At 49.7% G+C, this 18,374-nt stretch overlaps 1 protein-coding gene across 5 annotated transcripts in view; it reads right to left on the bottom strand.

Annotated features, from left to right (window-relative positions):
* Window positions 1–742: 742 nt before the first annotated feature.
* Window positions 743–18,374, bottom strand: part of CGNL1 (cingulin like 1) — a 119,467-nt gene continuing 101,835 nt past the window's right edge. For 4 of the 5 annotated variants that reach the window (XM_040492808.1, XM_040492807.1, XM_040492805.1 and 1 more), the window contains 5 exons: window positions 7,620–7,703; window positions 6,825–6,949; window positions 5,761–5,869; window positions 5,289–5,452; window positions 743–3,932 (listed from right to left, as the gene is read on the bottom strand). In XM_040492808.1, coding sequence (XP_040348742.1) covers window positions 3,797–3,932; window positions 5,289–5,452; window positions 5,761–5,869; window positions 6,825–6,949; window positions 7,620–7,703 — 618 coding nt within the window. In that variant the 3' untranslated portion in view covers window positions 743–3,796. The remainder of the gene's footprint in view (window positions 3,933–5,288; window positions 5,453–5,760; window positions 5,870–6,824; window positions 6,950–7,619; window positions 7,704–18,374) is intronic. The other variant, XM_040492806.1, reaches the window with a different exon arrangement.

The raw sequence follows: 18,374 nt of genomic DNA, 5'->3' as shown, positions 1-18,374 counted from the left end.
GGTAGGCAATGTTGCAGGAACCCACCAGGGCTGCCAAGGGACCCAGAGGAATAGCAATAGGAAACCAGGACCAGCTTTAGGACCAGAGGCACAAAGGGGAGGTATGGTCACCCAAGTCCTGTGGGTGCTGGAGTCACGAGTCTCCATAGGAGCCACAGCCCAAAATGTTACATGAAGCATGGAGTGACAACAGGGAATACCCAACCCCCACCTGCTCCTATGGACTGACCCCGAACAGGGTGGCCATAGGTCATGGAGGAGGCAGCCTTCAGGCAACAGGGCAGAGGATGTATGTGAGGACAAAGAATGAGCAACATAGGTCCCTTCCATGGAGAAGTAATTCTTTCCTGTAAAATGGGGACCCTGGTACCTGCAGTCAGCCTGTTGTCGATCAAGAGAGATCATGTGTAAACGCTGATTGTTGGAGAACCCATTTTAGTTTAGGTACAAGGAATAAACAGGGAGTATCTGTTTATTCTCAGTTACTAACACACTTCCCATTTTGCCTTGTTCTGCAAGTGGGCAGTTTGGATGTCTCAGCACATCACCAGCAGCAGGCATATTAATTCTCTCAGTGTTTATCACTGACCCACACCCACCCTTTTATTTCAGAAACGGGTCCCAGGCATGACAAGTTCCACTTCCTCAAGCAGTTTCCAGCCATTCACCTTGCTGTTTCTTGGTGGACAAAGAGCCAAGCTCTGGAGCAAACAAGGGAGTCAAAATAATGGGAGAGTCAAGATTCCTGCTGGGTGACACCATTTATTGAAAGGCAACCTTGCTTTATCCAGTTCACGCACATGGAGGTAGATGTGCCCGAACGTCTCTTCCCCATGACAAACCAAAGCAATCAGACATACCCAAAAGCCGTAGCCCGACAGAATAAGTCTCTTGCCTTTGTCAAATGACTCTCTGAAGCAGGAAAAAAAATTATAAAGATATACGATGATTGTCTCCTCGGCATTGCATTTGGCCACGTATTTGTTTATTAAATAAAATATTTTTTTCTTTTTAAGCTAGCTAAAGAAAATATTCTTGAATAGGGTTAGTTCTTAAAGCAACAAACAGAAAAAAATGAGTATATAATAAAATCAAATGATAGCATGTCAGAGCTGGGAAGGACCTTGCACCATGGTCCTCATTTATTCCAGGCAATCTCTGGAGCACAGGCCCCATCAAGGTCACCCCTGTCAAGGTCACCAGGGCAAGAAGAGCGAGGACTTGAAAACGCCTCTCAAGTCCCAGTCCAATGTTGTTCCCAGCCCACTACACCACATGCTTCACTGCTAGAGCCATTCTTATGTAGGGTGATGTGTTTGTTAACATCTACAGCGGCCCATCTTTTCCAGTAAGGATTCAACCCTTTTGAATGGTGATCTCTGTTCTCTTTTCATGGGCACCTTTGCTTCTTGCAGCCAGACTCATGGCTACCACAAGGAACTGGCAAGAAAGAGAGACAGTGACTTTCTCACAAACCAAGATGGACACTCGCCCCCAAAGTTCTTGCATCTCCGGCCTTTCTCATCTTCCACCTGCAGTTATGAGTGAGCTGAGGCATTTTTAGGCAGACTTCTTGGCAAATTCTAAGGATGGTGGAAGAAGCAGGGAAACCAAGAATATACTGAGGGTCGAAGGGAATTCCAGTGAACCAGGCTTGTTGTGTCCCCAAGAGCACAGAGGAGCTCCAGGGCTAGGTAGGGAGGGGCTCAGCCTCTGCGTTCATTTATATGACTGTTGTCATCACCCTCTTTCCCCTAACTGCACTCCAGGAGGGGATTTTGGTCTGCTTTATTTGCTGCTGTATTCCCAGGGCCAAGGACTGTGCCTGACACATGATGGATGCCCAATATTTGCTCAATGAATGAGTAGCTAAAGGGAAGAATCTCTCCACACCTCAAATAAGTAATTAGAGGCAAGAACCACTCCAAGCCAACAGAGGTGGAAGAGGGTTTGACTCAACTGGAGTGGGGGAGGGGGGAATCCTGGGGTAGGGGATGGTGACACCTGCCCTTAAACCCAACTGATTACTCTGAATCCTGCTCAGTGGGCTCTGTGACCTCAGGTAGGTAGCACATTGAAACACCCTGCTCCTCTTGGTAACTGTCATAGAGTTCTCTGGTCCACAGGCTTCCCATCTATTAGAATGCCTGGGGACACTGTCAAAGCAACTGAACACTATTCTCTCTGCCCCACTATGTGTGTGTGTGTACATACACACACATCTTACAGTGTTCTCTCCCTGGTGTGGCCCTCCTGAGCTGTTGGCTCTACACTCTGGCCCTCACCTATAGGGGCCCAACTGTGACTGGATTTGGCCTCTGGCCATACCTGGGAACAATCAAAGTGGGAGGTGACACTAGAAAAGCCAGGACGAAGTACTGGGATACTGCATATTCCTGATTCCATGTTCCCTATAATGCTGTCCCAGCAACATGGTCTCACCACAGACCTCAGTGAATCCCAATTACAGTATGCCTGGTGCAGGCCAATGTCCCTCTGTCCCAGGAAGCTGGGAGGAGCCTTCCAGTTTGTACAGAAACACCTCCTCTCTGACTTTCATGTTTTCCCTTGCTTTTCTGACATAAACTCGAAATCCGACTCAATCTGCCCCTTGTCTACACATCCCCCCAGCTTTCAAGAACTTCCTTCTCTTCCTTCCTCCGCATACCCACACATGCCTGCTTACCTCCTCTCCTCCCCTTCCCCGTGACCTTACTGGACACCACCTTTTCTTCCTCACATGGTTGTCCAGGAGCCTTGTCCCCACACCGTCCTACTCCCCACTAAGCAACCCTAGGCAGAGGAGGCTACTTGGAGGCCTGATGTGGGCAGAGGGAGGAAAGAACCAATAAGAAATGACAGTAAGACCCCATCCCTCTAGAAACTACATCACTTGCCAAAAGCCTTACTTAAAAGTCTCCCTACCCCAACTGTGGTAAAGACATTGCAGTTGGTGACCAGGAATTGGTCTCAGCAGGGTTCAGAAATGACAACAAAATTCTAGATAAAATAAGTAAGCAGGGCCACAGATACAAGTGATCCTCAGACTTTCTCTCCCTCCATAAGTTATTTACTAGGACCACTTGAATTCTCTTCTCAGAATTAATTGTCCCTTAACACCACGACAATTCCTTTTTTCCAACTCTCATGTCCAAAGTAGTCTGTATTCTACCCTCTCTCTCATCTAGGTCTTAATAAAAATCTAATAGCTCCATGTTTTAAAAAATAGTAAGCTAGAGGTGTGGAGTTTACAAACAAGCCACCCTACAAAGCCTCTGTAATATTCCACAAGGCAACAGAAGCAGTCCATGAGAATCTGGGTTAAAATATGTACACTTTATACATCCTCTCTCTCCCCTGCACAATTGCTGTTAGATAATAACTAGCACTTTGGACCCTTTTCCTTGGTGGGGGAGGGAGGAGGGGCAGGAGCAGCACTGCAAACGGTGCCAGCAGATGGCGGTGCAGAACCCGGGCTTCCGCCTGCCAAATCATATTCTCCAAACCCTGCAATGAGTGGTGGCTCCTCTGCCTCTGGAGTCAACATTTAAGCTGCAGTAGCCACCTGCCTGAGCTGGGAGAGGCGTGCTACCCCTTAGAGACTCTGGGAGGACCGCGACGTGGAGGAATCAGCCTGTCCTGTGACCAGGGGACGCCGGGTCTCTGTTCCGCGTGGGCGCTGCCGCTCCCACTCCCAGCCGCGCGTGCGCAGCTAGCTGCAGGTCCCCGCTGCAGGAGGCTGGCTGAGGGTCTCCGCGAGGCATGACGGGCCACCTCCACAGCCCTGGAAGGGGACTCAGATCTGGCTGATGGCAGTGCTGTCCTTGGGAAAAGTGTGGCTCAGCGGCGCCTCGTGGAGGCTCCCCCCGTCCGTGCTGAGGTCATCATCGTCCGTGTCGTCCAGCACCTTGCTCGGCAGCTTCTTTAGTCTGCTGAAAGAAGAGGGGGCATGTTTCCAGGCCCTGGGCTGCAGTTCATCTCTGTTCAGGGGATGAAGGAAGGGTCTTGGGTTCCTGTCTGTCCACCCCACTGTCTGGCAGAGAAGCCCATGGGCTAGTGTGCACCTGACAGTTCCTTCAGCAGCAGGGAGCAAACTGCCCGTGGCAGGCTGGTGTTGATAGGAAGGGCTGGGCAGGGCTGGGACAAGTTGGGTAGTACTGATTTTTCCTTTTGCCTCAAACTACGATATGTCTCGTCAGGGTGCTGTTGTTGATCCACCCCCCCCCCCCTTTTTTTTAAATTTTTTAAAAATATTTATTTATTTATTTATTTATTTATTTATTTATTTATTGAGAGAGAGAGAGAGAGAGAGAGAGAGAGAGAGACAGAGAGACAGAGAGACAGAGAGACAGAGCACAAGTGGGGGAGGGATAGAGAGAGAGGGAGACACAGAATCCGAACCAGGCTCCAGGCTCTGAGCTGTCAGCACAGAACCTGACACGGGGCTCGAACCGACGGACCATGAGATCATGACATGAGTCAAAGTTGGAAGCTTAACCGACTGAGCCGCTCAGATGCCCCCGTTGTTGATCCCATCTTAAATTTTGGGTATCTTGTTTACCATGGGCTGTTGGCATTTATTTTTTATAATATTTCATTAATTATCTATCTTGATTACTGAGATTTTTGGTTCCCCCTTAAATGGTGCACCCTAATGTCAGCCCTGGGGTCAGGTTCTTGATAGAAAGGCCCTGTTTACAGGATTCTTAATGGGCTGGGGTCTTCTGTCCGTTTACAAGAGAACCACCTATGCCATCAGCATAGTCAGCCTCTGAGAAAGGCTTAGCTCTATGGATGAACATGAATCTAATCTCACCCTGCACCCCAGTGACCCTGGGGCAGGTAAAGTGACCCCCACCCCCAGTCCCCTTATCACAGCAGGGGAGCTTTAGAAACAGCTCTCTCCTGAGATAGTCTAGTCTTCATGAGGATAAGAACCCAAACCTTATCTTATTTTTCCCTACAAGCAGGAGTCCTAAGGGCTGGCCTAAGAGCTGCCTTCTCCATGGTGGTATGAGCTGGGCCTCCTGCTTTGAGCCTTGGTTACCCCTTATGGCTAAGAGGGATGAAGTGCCCAGCTGACATCAGGAGACTGGCTTGGGGATGACACATATGAGACCTGAATGAACAGATGGGGTGACCCAAGCGGATGCAGCCACTCTCTAGGATGGGATGACCCCTCAAGGCGACAACAAGGAACTGGCTTCAGACACCAGGAGTGAAAGCGCCAAGTTCTCCTCAAATGTCAGAGGAATCACGGTCCCCAAGGCGCCACCACGCTCACCCACCTTAGGTCCTTCTTCATGGAATTGAGCTGTCCCTGCAGCTGCTCGTTGACATCCATCTGTTCCTCCAGCTCCCTCTGCAGCTTCTTTTTGGAACTTTCTAGTCTGTCAATTTCCTCCTCAGCCTCCTCCACCTGTCGCTTCATTGCTTTCAAGCGCAAACTCAGCTGCATTGGGAGAGAGGGCAGGTTGGGTGCTAGTTGGTCGCCCAGTCCAGCCGGGAAAGAGAAGAGTCCAGCACAGACAGGCCAGCAATCCAGCCACCGTCTCCCCAAGAGACCGAGAGATGGCAAAGGGAGCAACCAGTCTCAGCTCAGGGGCTAGGGCTTACTGAACCCCCTACTGAAGTAGGCTACAAAGGCCACACTGTTCTACGATGTGCCTGGGGTGAGGGGAAGAAGGGACTCAGCCTCCACAACTCCATCGCCCTCCTACCTGGGGTGTAAAATCCCATCTGGGAATGAGGGTCCCTCACCTGGTCCTTCTGATCAGTCAGGGACAGGTGCTCATCGTCCACCTGCATCACCAGCTCCTTCACCTTCCGCTCCAGCCGTCGGTTGCTGAGCTGGAGGCTGGCCCGCTCCCTGGAAAGGTGGGGGAGAGAGAATGAGACCCTCTCATCTCAGCCCCTCAGGAGGCCCAGGGCAGTCTGCGGAGGAGGGGAAGCTCCAGCCAGGCAGCCTGGTCAACGTGATGGTTAGGGTGGGAGAACACGACAGTATGGGATGAAGGGGCTGTTCCTGGACAGGGGAGGGAAAGGGTGCCCTACGAAGGGGAGTGACCCGCCTAAAACCACAGAGTCAGCAACAGGCAGAGCTGGGACTGGAGCTGCCCTGAGTTCTTCCAGTCCCAGACTCTACTTTTACAGCAGAGGGTCCCTGACTGCCAGGGTGTGAGCATTACAGATCTCAGGCTGCTCCAGCCCAGCCCCAAAGTCCTACTGAAAAACAGATAGTGCACAGTGCCATATGCACACGCACCTCACCCCTTCCAGGAAGGTGAGGGGCCAAGAGTGAGAACGGAGGCCAGTAAAGCTCAACCCTGGTGCTGGCCCCCAGGCTGTGACCTTAGAGCTAGCTGCAGAGAATCTGCTGGAAATGAGCGTGGCCCTCTCATCCCAATGCCTCCCATCCACTGTGGGGGTCCCGCCAATCTCTGAGATGGCACTTGCCCTCTGCTCCAATACCTCTGACCCCCGGGGCAGAGTCAACCTCCTGCCTCTAAACCAGCTCAACCTCAGTAGCTTATGAGGCAGCGTGGTCTGCTAAGGGGTGGGGACAGGGGCAGCCGCATGGTGGGGAAGCCGGGGACTCAGGAGTAGGCTTCCTGTGCTGTCGTCCTGCTGATGTATATTCAGCCTGGTCACCTTCCTCAAGCACTCACTGGGACGGGTCTCGGTTTTCTCATCCACTGTACCTGCTCTACCCTCCTCACGTGAAGGCTCATGAGGACAAGAGACACAAATAGGAAAGCACTCTGCAGTGTGACCACCCCTACGTGCCAAGCCTCTGCACCGCAGCTGGTCCTGGTGGGGCTCACCTCTCCTCACTCTCCAGACGGTCCTCCAGCTCAGCGATCCTGGCCTCCATCTGTACCACCAGCCCCTCTTTGCTGGACCTGTAGGAACCTTCCAGGTGGATAATCCGGCTCTTTAAGTCTTTGTTCTAGAATCAGACGGGGGTGCTGTGAGGGGTGTGTGTCTGCCGCACTCTCTGTGCAGGTTTATGGGGTGGAGCCAGCATTTGGTGGGCAACTGTGATAAGGCTGCCTTTTGTGACAGGGTGCATGGCCCCAGGGGACCTAGGGAAGCCAGCAATGTCTCCAGGGAAACAAGAGCACTCAGCTCCTGGCAGGCCGAGAGAAGAGGTTCTACCATATGCCCTTAGGAGCCCAAGTGAAATCTTTGGCCATCCTAGGACTCCTAGATGTCAGGCAAGAGGCGTGGCCTTCTCTTCTGTCAAACCTATTGGGGGTGGAGGAGGCAGGAAAAATAGGCTCCTCCGCCAATAACATACATAGTATTCAGTGAAGAATTTACGTCAATGGCATGTAAGAGAAATGATTCAAGTAAGCTTTGAGCAACTCATGGCTTTTTCATTTCTTTTGCGTTAAAATTTAGCCCTCTTAGGATCCAGAAGACACCACCTGCAATTTCTCCTCCCCAAGCTGCTCAACCTCCAAGCAGATTTAATATCATTGGGAAAACCTCTCTGGAAAAGACCTTGGGAACACCTCCACCTCTCGGGCGGGTTATGTCCCAGAGTTCTTTGGATGCCACGCAAAGACGACCCTGTTGGGGGTGGGGGGGGTGGTCTAGTCCAAAGCCAGCCTCACCTGTCTCTCCAGGGAAATCTTGTCACACTCTAAGTCCTGCTTGACAGCTCTCTCCTGGAGTAACTCGCCCCTCATCTGCTCCATCTGCACCAAGCAGAACAAAGCCAGCAGTGAGACACGCTGTCTCTAGATCCTTCAGGCTCAAATGGTTCCCGGGTACCAAATTCTAACTGCCAAGCCAGCTCCTCTTCATCAGGTCATCTCCTCTTGGGGGCAGGAGCTGTTTCGCAGATACTCTTGGTTTCGTGATGATTGCAAAGATAATGACACAAAAGGCAGTAATGGTCAGAGCAAACCCTGCTGCTATGGACTGAATTATGTCCCCCCCCTCCCCCCCCCCAAAAAAGATACAGACTCCTTGTATCTAAGATATGACCTTATTTGGAAATAGGTTTTCTACAGAGGTAACCAAGCTCAAATGAGGTCATTAGGGTGGGCCCTAATCCACATGACTAGTGGCCTTATAAAAAGGGGAACTCTGGACAAAGGGACAGATATGCAGCCGGAAAAGATGGCCATGTGAAGAGAGACACAGGGAGAGTGCCACGTGGAGAGAGAGGATTGGAGGGAGACATCTATCGTCAAGGAATGCCTAAGGGCCAGAAAACTGCCGGAAGCTAGGAAGAAGCAATGGAGCGTCTCTACAGGCCCAAGGGGAGTATGGTTCTGCTGACACTTTGATTTCAGACTTTTGGGCTCCAGGACTGTGAAATAACACATTTGTGTTGTTCTAGGCCACCCCACTGGGGGCATTTTGTTACAGCAGCGCTAGAAAACTGGTACACCTGCTTAGCACTCCACAAGCACTAGCCTGTTACGTCCCCACAACACCCCCAGGAAGTAGGCAGTACTATCTCTGCTCGGGGCACCGGGGCTTAGAGAAGCTCATGAATTTGTCTGGAGACCAACCACTCCAGCTAGCTCGCCCAGGACCGAGGATGTTCTCAGGACACAGGACTTACGATGCTAAAACCGAGTCCAGGCAAAGCGGATGAGTCAGTGATCCAACCTGACCAAGACCTACAGAACTAGTAACGGGGGGCAGTAGTATCCATATGAGTTCCTGACTGCTGCATTACAAGTTCAAAGTTCAGAAAAGGGTTCTACTACAGTTAGCATACCTAAGAGGCTGCTAGATTTCTCCCTTCGTGTGCCACAAACAAAAGTCAGCAAGAATACTGGGCAGCTCCAGGTGACCTGGCAAAGCCTAAATACTACCGAGGATTTCTTCTGTATTAAGAGAAAATGAGGCTAGCTGAGCAGCACCCAGAAAGAAGTCCTATCGCCTGTCTCTGTTTCCCATTCCCAGCGGGCTTTAGGCAGCAGTGAATCAAGCACCAGAGGCAGAGGCCCCAGACCCTGTTCCCAGGACTGTCCAGCAGAGGGCAGCCTGAAGAGGCCAGGAGAACTGACAGGGGAAATAAAACCCACCCCCTCCCCTATAAGGTGGGGGTTCAGCCTGGGTAAGAGGTGTACACACGGGAGTGCCTGGATACCTGGGGAGCATCTCTAACAATCTCACCAGGCTGGCCTCCACTGGGATTTTCATCACCTGCACAAGCACCTGAGGAAAAGAAAAGCTCACCCCTCCCCCCCCCCCATCTGCCTGGAAAGCAAGACCCGGGGGTCCCGGGAGTAACAGGAGACACGACCCTGTTGGGCCACACTTGCATCTCCTCCCTTCTCCCACAGTCCCTGCACTGTGCGTATGGTATGTCTGGCCTGGAGTGGGTGACAGGGAGTGCCAAGGAATAAGGCAGGCGATAGGCAGGGCCTGGACACAGAGGAGGCTGGGACTCTGCCCACAGATGAGGGGGTATCCGTGCAGTCAAAACAAAAAACATTCACATTCTTGCATTTCTGACTGGCAGGCTTCTAAGTCAGCAGGGTTCAGAATTTTACAACAGGAGACACTGATGCCCAGGGCAGTTATACATGTGACCGGAGATAGCAGGACTAGAACCCAGATCAAACCTACTCACAGCCCACGACTCCACCTGCCCTGGCTCTCTGGACCAACATGCTGAAAAGGCTTCAAATGGATCTAGGGTTCGCATACAGCTGTCTTGTAAAACCCAAGGGGAGAAGGCAGTCTCCTTAGGTCATCCTTGCATGCAGTAGGGGGAAAATGCCAGCAATGCAAAGGGTCAGCAGGCAGAGCATGGAGAATTCTGCCCCGTGACCTGGCTCCCTCCCTGCATGGCCCCAGAGCCCTTGAGAATCACATGCTATAAAGGTGCCGGAATATTCCCGTAACTGCCACAAGAGCACAAAGTCCACAGCTAATGAATGCGGGCTCACAGCCCACTCGGAGCGGGGCCTTTGCACACACCACACCACGCACGGAAGTGTCAGCACGGCCGGGCCACGGGACTGCAATGTGCCTCCCGGGAGGAAGCGTCGTGTTCACGCCCCTGGGCAGAGGCCAGGACTCCACTGAGAACGCGGTTAAACTGTCACTGTGATGGGAAGTAATTACACAGACGAGCAGTGGCCGCCTGGCTCTTCTGGCTCCGGGTTCACTTGCGTGTGACCTGAGGCGCCTCACCTTTGGGAGGCAGACTCGTCTCTACAACAAGGCACTCGAACAAAACAGCCTGTGAAGGCCCTTCGAAGTGGCCAAAAGCAATGTACAGTGAAAGCACATTTTGGTGGCTCTGCCACCCTCTGGGGTGCTGTGTGGCTCTCCTGAGGAAGCCAGAGGCCCCTGCCCCCATCCCTGCCAAAGAGGAGTCACCCCATCTCTCTGGACTCTGAGGAGTGTCCCCGGAAAAGGCTTTGCCCTGTCAGGTGCCAGTGAGCGTGTGTCTGTGAACACACCAGCTTGCCTGCTGGGGGACAGCGGGTCTTAGGATGATGGGATGGGTCAGGATACACTACACAATCAGCCCCAGGACGCTTAAGACCAACGCAGGACCTGCCCTCAGTATAGCCATGCGGGGGACAAAGGAACCAGTCCTGTATATGCAGCACATGGCAGAAGTCACAGCCCAAGCTCACAGGACCGGGGAAAGAGACCCTCAGCGGCAACCTACCTGAGAGGTCTGAGGGGAGCAGGAGAGGGAATAGAGCTTGCCAAATCAGGGCCACTGGTGAGTCAGAGTGGCAGGTGGAAAACAGGACGGGCTGCTGGAGGAATTGGACACGCAGGGACAGGGGACAAGCAGGTTAAGAGATGGGGGACAGGGAGCAGTCACATAGGGCCCGTCAAAACAGGTGACAGGAGCAAGCATGGAGACTGCACTCACTAAAGGAAATCTTGAGCATCTTTACAGTGCTGTCTCATTTTGTCCTCACCCCTCTGGAGGAGGTAGGTCCTGTTAATAGCCCCATCGGCCCCTGGAGCCCAGGAGAGGCTGTGGACACAGGCACGGAGACTGGGTGACACCAGCTGAAACCGTGGGACTGATGAGACCCCCAAGGTGAACTGTATGATGAGGACCCAGAAATGTGCCCTGGGGAGCATGCTCCCCCAACTCCATTAGGGGAGGCCGGGAGGAAACCAGGGCACAGCCCTGTCCCCAAAGCCAAGAAGGCTGAGGATTGAGGAAGGTCAGGCATAAGGAAGCCCAGGAAAGAGTACCTGAGCAGGACAAAAAGTCCACTCTGGAAGGCTCAGCAGAGGGGGGAACCCAAGCACAAAAACTGGGAAGGGAAGGTGCCGGGCATGAAGAGGTGGGTCAATACCTCTCCTTGAACTCCAGTGGTGACAAGAGTCACCTATAACTGGAGGGCTGGGGACATGAGGTTCCCCAAAGAGGACTGCCACAGAGGGGCCCCAAACCTATCAGCAGGCAAGGGTGAGAATCATGGAGGAGAGGAAAATTCTAGATGCTGGACAGTAACGAGAAGGGAGCTGGACAGGGAGACTGACCGTGTACGGGGAGGGACAGGATGCAGGCCTGGTGCCGGGGGAAGCATGGAGTAGGAGAGACCGTTCTCTGAGCCTCTGAGAGAGCATAATGCAGGACTTAGGGGAGGCAGGCGCCTGTAGCTCAGAGGCATGGAAGGAAGAGAGTGAGGGAGGGAAGGAAAGGAAAATTATTTTCCCAAAGTGTGCGTTAAGGAAGAACTGCAGGTTAACAGTTGCTGTGAGATACAAGGCCAAAAAGTACCAAAAGACAGTAATAGGCCAGCAGAGCAGAGGCAGAGGTCTCACTGCAGCTGTTTACAGCATCTGCTTTTAGGGGGTAGGTGGTGACTGCTACAGCTGTGCTCCAGGCCTGAGGACCGAGCAGGGACATACCAAAAAGCAAAAGCCCCCGGTGATAGGCGCGGTGGGGCAACTGCAAGTGTCCTGGGCATGTTTGGGCCCTTCAATCCTCCTAGCACTCTGTGAGGCAGATATTATCACCCCATTTTCCAGGTGGGAGGTTCAGGAACTTCAGAAGCAGTTTTGGGATTCTCACCCAGGCTTTCTGGCTAAAAATCATTCACTCCTTTTCTCCCTCTTAGCACATGTGGGAAAACCCCGGTCTCTCAATGAAGGGCAAATCCCACAAGGAGAGAGCATTCTGGCGGGAACTTCCACAGAGGAGTGAGGCAGACAGTGCCAGGGAGGGACTTGAGGACCACCAAGGGGCCATGCAGTGCTGAACCCAGACCGGGAGTTCAAGACAAACCTGCAACTTAAAGACGCAGCCGGTGCCCAAAGCCTTGTTCCCTCACTGCCCCTTATTGGAAAATCTGGGTCCTACCAGGACACGGGCCTCCCAGTGCAAACGAACACTCAGAGGGTGAGCATGCCAGAGGCCTCCACAGGTTCAAGACCTCCCTGGAGAGCCCAGGGCAAAGGGTGAAACTCCAAAACAAGCAAACACACAAAAAAACCGAAAAACAAAAACAAAACGGTAATTATTTATACTTCACATCCCCTCAAACGATGACTATTAAAATGCAAAATATTTGCACTTAACAAAATGCACTATTAAATGCAAAATAAATCAGAGCAAAGAACAAGAAGGAACAAATGTGCAACCATAAAACCTAACAGTTAATGTGACTGGGCCATCAATTTTTCTCGAGTCTTTTGCAATCCAAGGCTTTTAGCAGGCAGGACAAGTTTCCTTCGGTTCTTCAGAAAGAACAACCTGACAGAAAATTCCAAAATAAATCCACTGCGTGGAGCATTATACAAGGAATACCATGTGAAGTGACGGATGCCACTCCCGAGGCTGGGTTTTAGCTCTGCTCAATACAGTGATCTCTAGGATGGGCCCAATGACTTGAGAAGATTCTAGATCAGATCCTTCTTCCTCTCACCTGCACTGGCAGGAAAGGAAAGGAAAGGAAAGAAAAGGGGAAGGGGAAGGGGAGAAAAGAAAAGAAAAAAGAAAAAAGAAAGAAAAAAGAAAAAAGAAAAGAAAGGAAAGGAAAAAAGAAAAAAGAAAAAAGAAAAAAGAAAAGAAAAAAGAAAAGAAAAGAAAAGAAAAGAAAAGAAAAGAAAAGAAAAGAAAGGAAAGGAGAAAAGCCTCTGGCTTGGCCAGCTTCCTCCTTTGGACTAGAGAAGTAAATCTGAGTCTGGGAAAATACTTCTTTATAGAAGTTTAGTGCTTCATATGCTGTTTACCCTTCAACTATATTAAATAGACCAAATAAAAACTTCCAATCAAATTAGAAACAGAACAGGAGCTGAAAGCAACAGTTTATCACAGCTGGACTGAAGGAATGCTAAACCTAGAACATTCCAATCAGAAATAACAGTATCAGACTCCAGTGGGGTTTATGTCAGAGGCACCCATGACCTGAGCCAGCACTCAGGATTAAAAGCAGCTGCTCTGGGTTAACAAGAAGCCAAAGATATTTATGACTGCTAATAACAATATTTCATCCCATCACCTATGTTTACCACTGGGCTGTAAAGGGCCTTGTGACCTACACTCCTGGCTGGTGTTAAAAATACCAGGAAGATCCTCAATCATAAGAGAGGAAAATCATTATTAACCAACTATACACATTGGGTTTGGAGCAGCCCATACAGCAGCAAGCAGTTCTGAGAGTAGGATTGTTTTAATTACAAGGAAAAAAAAAACCCATTTTGATTCTTCTGTCACTGACTACAAAGGAGTACCATATCCTAGAGGATGCATCATCCTGGTGCAGACTGAGGAGCAGACTGGAGCCCACCACCTAGGAATGACTGCACAGGCCTGCAACCTTATCCACTGGGACTTATCCTATAGTTGCCAAGGCAACAGCAAAGCCTCACTCATCCCCTAGAAAGAACATAAAGCCACCCAAAGCTCTCCAGTTGGTATTTTTCCTCTTGTCTGACAGCTGCCCATGTCAGATGAATCACCTTTCCACCAGGATGGGTTACCTTGGCCTCTGTGGACAAGAAAATGCCTCTCCATTTAGGCCCAGCCCTACTGTTAACTGTTGGTATTCAATCACCAGCAATGACACAGCAATGCCCAGTGAGCTAGAACATCAGCCTGACACATTTAAAACCAATGCTGGGCCTCTTTCACTATGTAAATTCTGGACTCACAGGACAATCAAGAGAAGATCAGGTGAACATAAACCCTCATCCGTATTAAGAGACACCATGGCTTCATCTTTCACTTGGGAATAGAGGCCCTAAATGTATTTGGGGGAGGGGGCAGGTCTTTACCAGTCTTAGTCTAATGCTGGGATGATGGGAACAGGTGGGAAGCAATGGTTTTGGAGCCAAATCCTAGGTTCCCCTCTTACAAGCTTCGTGACCCTGGGTGGCCACTTACTCACAAGGCCTGGAAACAGCGACAGAAAGCATGAACAGCACAGGGCACAGCACCCAGCACTTAGGGAATCCTCAGTAAAGACAGCTATTGTAAATGGTTTTGGAGGAAAGAGAGCAAAAAGGATTTCTCTGGATTTAAACAGACCAAACCCAGTAAAATATCCACTATTTAAATGAATTTTCCTTCAATTTACAAGTTAGAAACCTTCCTGCATATGGTGAACCCATATTTGGTTTCAAAAACAGAAACCTCTGTTTTATAGAATAAGCTGTCACTTTATCAGCTCTAAATTCATCCCTCTCCTTCCTGTTAGCCACATATGAAAACAAAACCCAAGCATCCAAAAATTTGAAAAAAACTTTTCTATTAGGATTCCCTGAATCCATCAGTCTGAAAAATAACATCCTGAGCATGTATGGAAAAGGCCTTATTAGAGTTCATAAATAATGTGTCCAGCACTTGTTGAGTGTCAAATGTATGCATAAGAGGAGGGGGGAAAAAACATGGAAAGGATAGAATGTTTGATCTCAAAACTGCCTTTCCTATTTTCTGTCCCTGGAAAAAGCCCAGTTGAGCTTCCTCCTGGTCTCCCGTTCACCTGTCCCAAATCAATCACATTAACCTTCCAGAATACTATGTAAGCTTCTCTGTCTGCTCCACAACCTTCGATGGCTCCCCACTGCCTTCAGGATAGGGTCCATTCAATACCCTCAACCTGCCTCTCCAAATTCATCTCCTATTATTTCCTTATGGAAACCAGAAACCTAATCAAGCCATAGCAGTCCATTCATTGCTCCTTGAAACACTGCAAATATCCTACGTCCCAATCTTTGTTCACACCATCCATTCTATCTAGGATTCCCTTCCCACTCCTTGGTTTGTCTAAATCTTACCCTTTCTTCAAAACTAGCCCCATGGTCTTCCCTGCTATGATGGCCTTCCTCTAAGAACTCTAAGAACTCCCATGGTCACCCCTGCTATGATGGTCTTTCCCTCATCACCTGCCTACATCTCACACTTGGCATTGAGTATCTGCACTTTGTCTTGTTAGTTACCATTTCTGGGGGCATGGTCCATCTCTTCAAACACAGCACTCAAGGACAGGGACCACTTTTGATCATTTTGCAGCCTTACCACTACATGCTACTTATGCACACAGTAGGTATCTGTCACACCTTACAGGCACTGGTAGATAGAACACTGGGGAGTCAGGAGATCTAAGGCAACTAACAACTAACTTGCTGTGTGAAGTGGTAAGATCGTGGGTGGCCCTAGGCCTCAGATCTCTTGTGCACTGCACGAGAAGTCTGGGGAGAGGAACTTGGAACTCCTTGCCAGATCTAAGATTCTCTGAAATGGGTTGGCCATTTACTGATACTGCCGGACAACTTTTTTCCCTGAGCTTTTCCACAAAAGCCTTCCCACAAAGACTAGGGGAAAAATGAGAGATGTTTGGGGGGAAGCGAAATTCAGAAAGGGAGCTTGTAAGAATACAGGATTTAAGTAAGAGCTGTAACCTTTTTCTTTTCAATTTAAACAGAGCAAGACCCAAAAAGTATAAATTCCCCATGTCTTCTCTTTTCAGAGCCTGATAGCAGTTTGCTGAGCGTCCAGGGCTGACGTTATAAATCAGCTTGGAGATATGAGACAGGCGCCATTTCCTGTTCTTTAGGAGATGTCCCTGTTAAGGAGGTGTCATAGGTCTGAGGGGGCAGAGAAGAAGGCATCTTAGTTTTGGAAGTTTCCCCTTTCTCTAATTCTGGCAGGAAGGCAGCAGGCACATGGCCCTAGATGTTATTAAAGTAAGCAGATTGAAATCAGGATCCAACCATCTATACCCTTCCTTGGAGCCTTTAGGAGAGGGGGAAAAAAAAAAAAAGGCTCAGATTAACCTTGACATTGACTGAGAATTAAATGTTTTCCAGTGAGGCAGGTATTTGGTCAACCCATTTCTCTCCACTATGCTTCCTCACGAATCCAGAGGCAGCAAAGGCCAGAAGAGGGGCCCTGGGCACTGGATCAGGAGACAACACTTCAAGTCAGGAGTTTTGTTTTGTTTTGCTGTTGTTTTTTTTAGCAATTCCTACATGAGTTTGAACATGATGCTCCACTCTTCTGCTTAAAACAGATACCAGGCTTCACCTTCCCTCCCTACCTCAGAGAGGGCAGGGCGCAGAAAGGAAACAGAAGAGGAGAACAGAATGAACAGGACAAAGACGCTGGAGACTGCGGAACCCTTTCTTCGGACTTGCAGCTCAGACACAGGGAAGGATGGGGAATTAAAGAGTGTCTCAGACACTTGGTTATATGCAGCCAGTCATGGCACCTCAATGTTAGAATTTGGAGAAGCCTCCAGGAATCTCCTGAACAAACAACCTCACTTTCATAGACTTTAGAGACAGCGCTCAGAGAGGCTAGGACTTTCCTGGAGCTCCCTGGGGCTGTTGCAGGAGTCAGGCCCTGGACTCAAAGTCTGGTGCTCTTTCCAACAGTTCTATGCCTCCCGTGCTCAGGTGAGAGAAGGAAGAAGAGGCCAAAAGAAACTGATTTAAGCGATTGGTGTTCTTAGTTTTAGGCCATCAGCTGAGCAGAGGGAAGCAACCACTTTCTGTGTCACTGGGTCTGTGTTTTGGTTTTGGTGTAAAACATGGGGTCTGGGAGTCTGTTTTCCCTGCCTGGTTAGGGACTGGATGACAGACGTTCCCCCCATTCCCTGCAAACATCATGAGAAGCATTAGCAAAACAAATTCATGGCCACTTCTGTTATCACGAATGCTCAGCAGATCCTGAAATGCGCTGTGGCAATGTGGCCGCTCAGCCAAGCTGGCAGGAACATGTCACCAAGCAGCTTTTATACCAGTGTAGGAACTTAACAAAATGCAGACTTTAGCAAGAACCCGTGAGGGCTCAAGTGTCAAGGCTGGGCTCCCCATGTGGACTTCAGATTTTCACGAGAATCTTCTCTGAGCTTCTGCAGCTCCGGCTGGTTGGGCTGCCAGCCCCCTAAGCAGGATGCTACCAGCACAGCACAGAACACGCAGGCAGAACTGAATCTGAGCTCAGTGGGAAGGGAGGACAGAGCCTCGGATTGCAAGTTCTTCACTCTCAGAAGCAAAACAGCAGGACTGTCGTGCTTGTTTGCAAAGAGCCTGTCAGTAGGGAAACAGTGGCAAATGGAGAAGAAGCCAGTGATTCCCCACTGACTCTGAAGAGGAGCTACCAGCTTGGAATGGCACTGTCCCCAATCACTGGCACCTCCAGTTTTTGGGCATCCTGAGGCGGGGCAAAGGTGGCGCATGTGGATAAGTAGAAGAGTGAGTGACCTGAGGAAAGTGCTGCTTTGGATAAAGATTTTGCCCAAATTAACTTGCTTTCTCAGATTTTTCATTTTAATCCTTTATACAGATATTTTTTTTCAATTATACGCAGCATCATCCAAGGCTTTTAGGTTTTATTTGCATTGTTTAATTAAGAAGGTGCCCAAAGCAAGTCAAGTGGCAAAGAGCTTTCCAAATGTCTATGTACAGCTTCTCCAGAACCATGTTCAGCCCAGCATACAACTGAGTTGTCACTGAGAGTACATCCCTTCAGAGGTTTCTACAGGCAGCCACATGTATCATTTGTAAATGAAAGGCTGAGGTTAGAGAATACAGGTTCTCTTCAAAACTGCCACTGCGTATTTTGAATCCTGTCCCATAATGGTTCCACGTGTGACCACTCTTAACTTCTTTTTAATTAAAAAATGGGAAAAAAAATTCAGAACCCTTGGGATTACATGGAGTGTAGTTTGGGAAATGAGTTCTATTATCTACGGCGTGAGGACAGAGAGAACTGCCCCTGCTATCTCCAGGTGCTGCTGTACGGAGAGATCAAAGATACGGGGAATTCCTTCCCTTTGAAAACTGCAAAAAGCATTCACTTGGAAGGGACTGTTATTGTATGGTGAATGCTTCCTAGGTGTCTCTATTGCTTCTCAAAGGAAAAGTCTGCACCACATCATTCACTTTCCATGGCACTAACACAGTGTCAGCCA

Source organism: Herpailurus yagouaroundi, unplaced genomic scaffold (genome assembly GCF_014898765.1).
Source record: "Herpailurus yagouaroundi ecotype Mexico unplaced genomic scaffold, PumYag 184, whole genome shotgun sequence".
Lineage (NCBI taxonomy): Eukaryota > Metazoa > Chordata > Mammalia > Carnivora > Felidae > Herpailurus > Herpailurus yagouaroundi.
Note: the sequence above shows the minus strand (reverse complement) of the source record. Positions and strands in the feature narration are given on the sequence as shown.